This window comes from Apteryx mantelli, chromosome 1, assembly GCF_036417845.1.
Source record: "Apteryx mantelli isolate bAptMan1 chromosome 1, bAptMan1.hap1, whole genome shotgun sequence".
Classification (NCBI taxonomy): Eukaryota; Metazoa; Chordata; class Aves; order Apterygiformes; family Apterygidae; genus Apteryx; species Apteryx mantelli.
Window position 1 is genome coordinate 12,430,465 of NC_089978.1, and position 11,192 is coordinate 12,441,656.

An 11,192-nucleotide genomic window follows, 5' to 3' on the forward strand; every position below is an offset into this window, starting at 1 on the left:
CACTTGCAGTTTCTTTTGGTTCAGCTGTGGCCTTTTTCCATCATGAGTTTTTTTGTCAAGCTTCTCAGTGCTTTTCAGACACCTCTTCCCTGCAAAAAAAAAAAGTGATAGTGTTGTTGTTACTATAATAATTACTCAGGTATTTATTTATTGTACACATGGTTACTTTTTATATCTCCCAAATATTAATTAGGCTTTTCAAGTGTTGGATCCTGCCTCCATTTAAATCAGTGCCCTCTGAAGCTGGATTGGCCTTTCTGCGCCCATTCATATTTTGTGAAAGCTGCATTTAAAATATGGCCTTTAAAAATAAGAATTCTAGTTCAGGGTCTAAACAAATCAATGCTCACATATCTTCAGAGAGAATGAGGGGAATGACTTAAAACATCCAAGTCATTTTGCAGAGGTCAGTGCCAGACAGCATGCTCTGGTTTTCTTGCAGTGGGGGAAGAAGGGGGAGGGTTTGCAGTAGAAGAGCCTAAAATACAAATACAGACATAAGCAAGTATGTACACAGTAACGTACATGAATATAGGGGCTAGAGGATACCCCTCTTGGAGCCATAAATTCTTCCCCTTCCTGTCATTTTAATTCTCTGCACTTCCATCTAGCTAATGCTGTTATAGGAAACAACCCTGCAAAGGTTAAAAGGTTGTCAGTGAAACTGCAACAAATGCAATTCAGCATCCATTTTCTTCAGGGAGATAAGAAAGGATGCTCCTTCTCCAAGCTTCTTCTCCCAAAGTTGAGACAAATGTTGCCAAGTGCTTACTTGGCTAGACAGCGAGGACGTGCAGGCTTGCATCATGCTTCTGAACAAATTATTGTGCCGACACTGTGTTGTGAAACCAGTTAACCAGTTCTGACTGGGGAAACGTGTTTTGCACCAGAGAAGCAATGGGACCTGCTGAAGGTGTGAATAGCTCATGTAAACATGTCAACTTGGAATGGAGGGGCTGTGACAAAAGTGGATTTTTATGTTGCCTTTTCACAGCAGGCGTTGGCTGGTAGTGCTTCAAAGTCTAAGTAACTGCTGTGTGATGGCACCAGTTTTCTACCCCAGAGCAGTGCTGGTTTTGGATATTCTGCCCTGTGTCACCTCCTGTGTTGAGTTGCCTGGGAGTGGAAGTTTCCCTCCGATCAGGCCCTTCTGTGAGCACACTCAGCTTGGCACCCACTAGAGCCAACCCTTAGTTGCCCTGAGGATGTTGTGCTGGCCCTGATTTTTTGACCTTTTGTTTTTTACTCTCCCTTACCTGTAACTGTGAGATCCTTGGCAGAAGCACTGCTTTCCCTTCTCGCATTACCCTGTTTCCCATTTGGCTGACCTTCTTGTTAGCAGAGGGGCAGACCCTTGGTGGTGGTTTCTTTTTTGCCAGCTCTTCCCCACCCTCACTGAGGTCAGCAGGGAAGCCAGGAATAGGATGCTGCTGTGACCTTACTGTTGAGGTGGTGGGTCAAAGCTCCTCTTGTGGCTCTATTCCCAGCGGCACAGCAGCTAATTACATGGTGTCACTTATTTTTGCGTAATGCTTATTATGCATTAGCCAATACGAGTCTCCCTTGCTTATACAACTACCAGTGCCATAAGCATGCTCAGCATAGCACTAGAATATGGTTTCTTTGGCTTATCAAGACTCTTCTTGCCAACCATTCACAAGAACTGAGGAAATTGGATGAGATCCTTGGTGTCTTGCCCAAAATTTAACAGAGGCCTCAATATGTTCAGCATATATTTGGATGGTGCTATTACTGTTAACCCATTTCCTGTGGCCTCTAGGTCTATTGGCTTTGTGACACCAAAAAGTATTTCTGGCTTGCATTTCCAGTCCCCACCTCAGCCTGCTCCAAAGCAGTCAGTTGTCTCAGAGTGATTAAAGACAGTGGAAGACAGCTAGGTTCAGTGTCTACTAAACATAATGAGAGCTTCCCCACTGCTTTGAATGGGATTTGTCTCAGGTTCTTGAGTGTCGGGGTGTCAGCTGGTCCAAACTCCAGATCACTGAGAAGACCACACGTTGTAGCCCTGTTTGGCTCTGTGTTAAATGATTGCATTGTCTATGTTAGCGATTTCAAGGGAAAAGTATATTTTGGTAAAACAGTTGCAGGGCACAGGGCACTTGTGAATATATTCTGTCAAACACAGATCAAATATTGAACCAAACCTACTTGTCTGTGTCCTTTTAATTATAGCAGTACTGCTTAATATCCCAGAGGCATTATACTGAACAGCACATACAGTAAATAAGTAAAACATTCCTGTTAGGAAGTAGATTAAGTTGAGGGCTTAGCACCGTTTGAGATTGTATGATGGTCTAAAAGATAATGATCCCTTGGAGCACATGGCACTGTCTCTGGAGACCTTTAAGCAAGAATGAATTAGAAATAAGTGTCAGGTAGACAAGATACTGCTTTGGTTAATTGAATCAGCTGGCCAGTCTGTTTGAATTTATGAGGTGATATACATCATCCCATATGCCTTTTTGGAAATGCCGCTTTGGAATTTATCACCATTCTGAAAATGTATGGGATTATCTGAAATGAAATGTCCTGCAACCCACTGCATAAATCATGAATTGGTTGGCAGCCTTTTTTTTTCAATGTCACTTCTGTCTGTTTGAGAGAATTTATTGTGGTAACGTATGATGTGTGTTTTAAATACTAACCTGACACTGTCCTTCCCCTCCCTTTATTTTCTGCTTTCCCTCCCATGCAAGCTTCCATAGTGACTGTCATACAACTTGTCAACAATGTAGTTGACACTATAGAAAATGAAGGTATTTATTTTTTTTTTCTTTATTGTTATGCAACAATGCTTCCTGTTCTCATTGTGAAACATTCCAGCAGAACCTCACTAATCTACACTGACCAGCAAAACCATGGCGGGTGATTGAGATTTGCAAATCAGCATGTTCACCAGCAAACTCAAGAACGCAAGAGTGATGTATCTTTGGGTAATTTGAGGTGATAGAAAAGGTGTCAAGGCCTTCATCCTCTTCTGTTCAAGTCAATGTTTTTTGCTTGCTTATTTCCATTACCTTCAGAGAAAATAGGATTGAGTTCATAATGCAGCCAAATCATTGTGATTATCCTGTCTGCAGAGGCTGGGAAGCTGAAGAAAATGCAGGAAGGCTGTAAAGTATCCCAGGCAGCAGTAAAGCTGGATTATAAACTCCATGGGATCACGTGGAAAGGTGCAAAGTGATTTTAGGCAGGTAGTCAGTTTGCCCCAGGTAACGTAGTGTCAAATAGGAGATGTGCAGACACGACCCCCTGGATGTCACATAGTAAGGTAGCCTGGTTGCCCTTACCTTTGCCCACTGAGGTTGATCTATACACTGGATAGACCATCATGATTGGATCCAGGGACCCAGTACTCAGCTCTGCCACTGACTGCCTAGGTAACCTTAGGCAAATTGCGTTACAAGCAAACTGATTTCCCTATCTGTAAAAGAGGAGTATTACTATTTTCCTCTTTTGTAAAGCATTTTTTAATCTACTGATGAAATGTGATGTATCAAAGCTAAATATTACTTTTATTTATTTATGCTCCGTTTATTTTAACCTGGGGAAAAGGTCAATTCATCATAAACTCAAGTTATCCATGAGTCCAAAATTTCATCTGTCTTTAACAAAGTTAAGTCAGCTTTGAAAACTGCAGCTAACCCAGCCTGAATAAAGTTTAAAGATGATCAAGGAAGTTATTTCTGTGAAATAACTGATTTTTCTCTTGAGGTATTCTCACAGCAGTTTTGAAAAGCACTTTTAGTCTTAACTAATGATGACATTTGAATATTTGTCTGTACTATTTTTGCCAATTTCCTGAAATATAAGAATGGCCTGCTTTTGACTGTCCCATAGAAAGTTAGCCAAGGTTAACCCCACTCAAAAAATAATACAAAAATAAGAAAATAAAACACTGAAAAGAAAGCACAGACATTGTAAATGATCCTACCTTCCTACAGAAAAGCTTGAGCAAACACATTAGCTCCCCATCATGCCTTAAGGTCAGAAAAGGGCAGGCTGGCAGCAATTTCAAGAGGTTTTGCCCGCTCTAGAATTCTTTATGTGAGACCTGTTAATCTTACATGTTCTGCAGCAGAGCTGGCGAAAGCAGTGAATTTTGTTAGATGCACAGGAACTCACAGTGCATCACTGGTAGAAACGTTGCCCAGAAGCAGCAGGAGGAAGGGGCTCAAGCAGCAGGACGAGGGGCTCCTTCCCGTGGGAGCTGAGAGTTGTGCAAGTCAGCAGATTAGTGAGGTTCTATTGGATCGCGAAACGACGCAGCTCAGAGGCACCTGACACATCTTGGGTGCAGTGCCGTTGCACTGATTGAAAGACAGCAAAATCCGCTCAAAAGAAAGAAAAAGAAAGAAAGGAAGAGAAGAGAAAAGTGGTTAGGGCCGGTTCAGACAGTGCTGCCGAACCTGCAGTAAGCCCCAACCTTTCTCACCCCGGGCTAACACAGACCAGTTAGAAAGCTACTGTCTAGCTAACAAATAAATCACTATCACCCCATACACTATGTGGTGATAAGCAAGGGCAAGAGTGATATTCATAGATGGAGGCCTGGAGAATAGTCCTCTCTCCCCATTTATCTCATCCCTGGTTGAGTCCTGGAGATTAATGCTGGAGAGGGCTATTATCCAACCAGACCTCCCCCACAATACAGTCCGGAGACCTTGCCCAGTGACTTCTTGCATGAAGCCCAGTAACCTGTGGCTGAAAAAGAGCATCTCATTTAGAAACCGCTACAGCTTATTCTCCCCTCTTGTTTCACACAAAACCTCTTTCCTTGCTCTCTCCCCTATGCCTGCGCCCTCTCCATGCTGGAATGCCTCGCTCCCCACCAGCTAGCATGGCGGTGCAGGAGGGGCGGTGGGTTTGGGGTTGTGGGCCATTGTAGCTGACGGCCCCATTAAATGGCTTTGTATTCTATTCTATTCAGGTTCTTATACCGTGCCCATCACCATGGTATCTGAGCCCAGGTGGGCCCAGATTTGTTTGAACCGGCCCTGAGAATGGTAGATTCTTATTTTTCTGTTTCAAAGCGAACAAGTGAGAGAGAAATGTACTTTGCAATTATAAACCTTACAGATGGCGGATAGCCCTTTCTCTATTAAGAATTCCAGCTATAATGTAATTCCGTATCTGTGTAATGAGGGTAAATAATTAAGACATGATAGAGAAGGAATATAATACACATGACATAATCATTTCTTTATGTATGTCTGTATTTGACTGGGCAAGCTTATCTTGTACATTAAAATAAAGAGCAATTAAAAATGCTACTAAAATGACACCGAGCCAGCTGTACCTTAGAAATATGCATGCAAAGAGTTTTGTGTTTTCACATGTAACAGTATGCTGGTAACCAGCTCCAAGTTACCAGTTTTTACTTTTCACTTTGTATCTGACAGTGTCTGTAATGGATCAAGGACAGAACTACAACAGAGGTGACTTTTCTTAGACACTTTCTGCCTATTGGCCTGCGCTGGGGCGGGGAGGGCACTGATTTGATCTTTTTCACTTTGATCTGCTTCACATGTCCTGTTTTGTTTGAGTTCTGTTGTGTTCAAATGCTGCATGAGTATGGCCAGCCACTTTTTTTTTATTTCAGGATCCAGTTTTCAGTGTCTCAGTTGATCAGACTGTTTGCTTATACACTTTCTTTCCTGAAACAAAGTCATTGGAGGTGGAAGGGGAGATTCAGTGTGATATCATAAGCATGCTGACTTCATTCGTACATTTTTTTCAATTAACTGTGGAAAGCATTAATTCAAAGATTTTTATCATTCTGATTTCTTAGCCTCATAATTTCTAATACAAACTAGTAGCATCCTAAGATGTAAAATGCTTTAGAGTGGTCACGTTTTGTTTCTTTGCTTGTTTGCATTGGCATAATACAGTTTTGTTCTTCTCTCCTACCCCTCTGGTCAGAGCATGGCTGACCTGTGTCAATGGCCTGTGGCGCATGCTGTGATTTAAACGGGTTGTGAGGACTGAATTTGCTCTTTAGCGAGTGCATGCAAGGCAGTTTGTTTTCATGAGAGGCTCCATCCTAACAGAATGCCGTGGTTCTGTCTCCTGCTGCAGCATATCATTGGGATACCTCTGACTGGATGCCAAGCGCGCGTTTATCCGACATTGAGGAAGTGCCCAATTTTGAGACAGCAGATGGAGGCTCCGTTCATCATGGCAGTACCAGAGAGCTGGAAACAGATTACTACCTTGGTGGCTATGACATCGACAGCGACTATCCTCCCCCTCACGAAGAGGAGTTTTTAAGCCAGGACCAGTTACCACCTCCTCTTCCAGAGGATTATCCGGACCAATATGAAACCCTTCCGCCCTCACAGCCGGTCTCAATGGCAAGTACACTCAGCCCCGATTGCAGGCGACGGCCACACTTCCACCCTAGCCAATACCTTCCTCCTCATCAGTTCCCCAATGAGATGGACACTGCAGGGTCTCAGACTGGGAATGAGTTTAGTACTTTTGCTGTTGGCCCAAGCCAGAACACAGAAAACGTTGGTGCAGGTAAGATGCCCTTATCCTTGCACAACTCTCTAGATGCCTCCTCCTCTGACGTCTCAGCCAGCTGCGGCTTTGATGACTCCGAAGTAGCCATGAGTGACTATGAAAGTGTGGAGGAACTCAACCTAGAAAATGTTCACATTCCATTTGTGGAGACCCAGCATCAGACACAAGTGTAAAGGAAACTCTCTTCTTCTTCTTCCTCTTCTCTTTTTTTTTTTTTTGGTCATCTGGTCCAATTAATAGTATAAATATTGAGAAGAAATTTTGCTAAAGGTGTATCTATATATATTGGGCAAGGCAAAAATACACTATAACCCGTTGTTAACTTGTTCAGAAATGATACTGTATGTGCAGACACAAAGAGACCAATTGTGTTAAGTGTTACACATCACAAAACTGTTCCAGGCAATCTGGAGAATGTGTACCCTCTATTTATTAGCAAGAGCTATTAACCAGAGCTTTTGAGGGGGGAGAAAATCTCATTGCTAGATAATTTCTTTCTTTATGCCCTCTTCCCCCAGGGTTTGGGTGTTTTTGGTATTGTATTATTAAAAGTGTTACAGTGTTATAATCTCCCCACAGTATTAATGAACTGGTATGGATCATTCCAAGATGCATTGTTGCATGAAATTTTATGTCAGCAAAAGAGTGAAAGCAATTGGTTGCTGAGGCTGCTTTGTAGAACAGTTCTGATGGCTTAAAAACAGCATTTAACATTGATGTATTGAAGACAAGCTACCAGTCATTTGTCCATAAATACACACCTATAATTTTGTTTGTTATATAGCATTTCATTATAACTTGCATGCATATAGAGTGGCATATATGCAGTGTATATTTACACCAAATTGGCCTACTTTGGGTGCCATTTTTTAAAACCTAATTTCAGATGTGTGACAGACTTCACGTGTTAGAACTTCTATAAACATCAGATTTTGACTCACTAGTGGTCCAGTTCTGCCCCTAGCTAAGTATGTACGGCTTCCCTTGACTTCTGTATGCCGTGTGAATATAGATCTGAAAACAGTCTGGAAACCTAGCTATCTACAAAGTGCTGATGATGATTTGACATTCCTTGCTTGGGCAATAGCCTTTTTAACAGCAGTCATCGTGCTACAATTGTTGCAGTAAAATTAAGTTGCATATAATGGTGCTATAATATCAAATTTTCGGTTTACCATCATTTGGCAAATGTCTATCCCTACTGTTTATGGGATGACTTCTCAGCTGCTGTAAACTGACTCAGTTGGTGGAATGGTAGGGATGGACTGTAGCCAGATATCTGGCCCTAGATTTTCAGCTGGATGTGTGATTTCATGGAATTTCAAGCTTTCCAAAGGAGGCTTGCAGACTTAAGTGTATTGTTGTGGAACGAGGAAAAGAACCACCTCAGTATATTTTTATGCTTCCCTCAGCCTGGCTGGAGTAAATGGCCTTTCACACTGATTGGCCTGAGCAGCTAAGTGTGATACAGAAATACGAGATTTTCACTCAACATATTAAAACAGAATATATGTACTCTTTGCTCAGTGCTATGAAAATATTTTTACCACCACCATTTTGCAGCATCTATATACATTATACAGTGAGTGTGAGTCTGTAGCATGCATTACTGCTGGGGTTTCATCCATTCTTTACACGGCATATTTCAGTCATTTTGATAAGCTATTGAATAGGTAAAGCATTGTTACAGATGAACAGGTACATCAACAGGTTTCCCATGCTGCTTTCCATATCCTGTCTCTTGGCCAAGCGTCTTAACTGAATAGTTTCAGCAGTTGTATTCCAGGCAATGTATTCTTGATTGACTTGAGTTTTACCCAAAATTAAATTGTGGGCCGTTTTGTGACATACGGGAACTGTTTAGTCACAAATCACTCCCAACAAAAAGAAATTAATAATAGAATGTAATTTAAACAATTGCAGCTTGTAACACTTTTAATAAAACAGAATCTCTAAAATTCATGGAGTAGATGTGCTATGTTGCTGCTTCCCTCCAGTAGTTCATGTATCAGTGAAAGATTGGTGTAGACCTTTTCTTTGGGATCATGCAGCAGTTCTCCTTCTCTGGATATATTCAAAACCCGCCTGGACGCGATCCTGTGCAACATGCTCTAAGTGACCCTGCTTGAGCAGAAGGGTTGGACTAGATGATCTCCAGAGGTCCCTTCCAACCTCAACCATTCTGTGATTCTGTGATTCTTCATTAGAAAACAGCTCATTATTCAGAGGTACATGAATAAATTGAGTGAACTTCTAGAAAAGCCATGTACTGCACATACAAGTATTATCAAGTACTTGTCTGCATATAGTTCCTGTTCATTGAATTTATGAATGTTACTTGGTCTTCTCAAAGTAAACATGCTTCTGTAACAGTGATATATTCTGAATGTGCTCATGGTATGTTTCAACCCCTTTTCCCTGCTTTCTCCTAGTGTTTTCAGGGGGGAAAAAAAATGGAAATCTGTATTGCGATTGCAAGGAACTGAGGGATTTGCTGATAACCATGAAATGATTTGGCAAGTGTTGAGGCACAGACAGAGGATGACTTGCATTGCTCATGATGTTTATGTTGCTGGAAAGCAGGTGCAAGAATTAGACTGATGCCTCTTCAAGAGTAGGAACATCTGAGTTTGAAAAATAAAGCTGCAAGTTTAGCTGCTGTGCAGTAATTTTAAAGCTGGTATGACTTTCTGAGAATGTAATACTCTCTTAGCATCTGGCTGCAGTATTTACGGAGTTTGCTCCTAGTCAATTTTGGTGTGATACATTTAAATCTATTAGGCAATTAGTTCTATTTTAGCCCCCAGCTAGTTATGAAGTGTACTTGTCATCTTGGTAGTGAAAAATCTTGAGAAAGCCAGAGACACTGATATAAAAACTTTACTGGGACATATCAAAAGTGTCACAAGGGGAAACACCATTGGGAGCCTAGCATTTGCCATACAAAAAAGATCAATGTTTTTTACTAAGCTTGTTGCCTCAGTAATATCTTGTTGGTAGTGAGTTTTACTAGTAAAAGATGCACAAATACAATGTATAATATTTCTTTTCTGTTTTGATGTTGTTGCCATTTCATTTCACTGAACACCTACTTATTAAAGTGCTGTTGGGAAGGGTGCCAAGGATCACCTGTTTAGCCTTCTCTGTCCCGCTCATGACTTCTATACCTCAATATCTTCTCCTCTCCAAAGCGAACAGGCCTAGTCCAATCTCTCCATCTTCAAACAGATGCCCCTCTGTGAATATTATCACTTCTGTGGCCTTTCTGTTTTTTTTCTGGCTCTTTTTGATAAAGTGATTAAACCTGAATGCAGATCTCAAGGTGAAATACCTCCTAGGGAGTAAGATTTTCATGTTAATATCTCTCTCATTAATCCAAACAACCATCTTATTTCTTTTTAATTACTGCTGTACATCGATGAACCCTAATCTTTTAACCTGGGAAGTTGCAACATATTCACAACCTCCTGTGAATATATTAGGGTTCATATTGTTTCATCCAATATATATTTCCTTGTCTGCCAGGTGATGATTTTTATATAGCTGCTGCTGTCTTTCCTAGGTTTTGTTTCCTTAGGTTTCCCGGGTTTTGTTAGAGCTTCCCTTGACATCTCTGCTGCCTGTCTGGCTTTAATCCTGTGTGTCTGTATTTAAGTTCATATTCCTGTAGATGGCTCCACTACACGGTACTTTCTTTCAGAATCATCTGTAGGAGAGGTTTCATAGGCAAAAGTACAGCCTATCAGCTGATAATATCCCTTGGGATCAAAAATCTTTGCCTTTTGTAAAGAAGCAAGGAGAGAAAGAAGCAACTTGTTAAAATGCTAACACATGCTTGTATCAACAATCACTTAATTTGCCAGATGTGTGAGTGTCTGACTGAAAGAGGTTTCATGTTCTCTGTGTTCTGATCAGGGGTCAGAATGTCATGTACACTGACAGCCCTCGATAATTCTGGCAATGGAAAGAACCTTAAAGCGACTGACAACGCAATTTGTGCTGCCAATACCACATTAAGTGGCCTCATGCAAAAGGAAAATTAGGCTTATGTGATTTTCTTAAATATCCTAATTATTCTGCCTTTAGATTATAAACATCCTAAAACAAACAAACAAACAAAAAAAGCCCACAAAACCATATTCTCAAAGATACTGGATGTGATGGCTGTCCTGATCAAGTGTCTTTTGCAGACCAGAGGACCAAAGGTGACACCGTGATACCAAGGAGCTGCAGCATCACTTCCCTCCCATAGGGCCAAATGGACAGCCCCTTCAGAAGACAACTGTAAAGTGGCCTTCTGAGGACCCTCCTATAGGACATAGCATATGAGAGTGACCAGGAGGATGTAGCACTGCAGAGACTCATGACAGTGCTGTGATTTCCAGGCAGCCCAGAAAGGTTCCTATAACTTGCTACCATCCTTGATCCTGAGTTATCCCGGGGGGTTTCTTAAGCCTATAGAGCAGTGCAAGGCTGGAAGGAGTCAAAGGCTTCTCACAGCCACTGGTTTCCTTCAGGCAAAAGGTTGCGTGCTCCGTTTCTGAAGCAGGCTCTCGCCCTTTGTATGTTCCATAGACAAGTTAAATTTTGGTCCTCAGATTTTTTTTTTTCCCCTAAATTCCCTAGCATGGTTTGAGTTAGTGCTA

The 11,192-nt window shown here is 41.5% G+C and overlaps 1 protein-coding gene across 1 annotated transcript in view; it reads left to right on the forward strand.

Moving 5' to 3' along the window:
- FAT3 (FAT atypical cadherin 3) overlaps positions 1-9,597 on the forward strand; it is a 335,405-nt gene extending 325,808 nt beyond the window's left edge. The window contains exons 25-27 of the mRNA XM_067289480.1: positions 2,718-2,777; positions 5,424-5,459; positions 6,100-9,597. Coding sequence (XP_067145581.1) covers positions 2,718-2,777; positions 5,424-5,459; positions 6,100-6,719 — 716 coding nt within the window. The 3' untranslated portion in view covers positions 6,720-9,597. The remainder of the gene's footprint in view (positions 1-2,717; positions 2,778-5,423; positions 5,460-6,099) is intronic.
- The last annotated feature ends 1,595 nt before the right edge of the window (positions 9,598-11,192 follow it).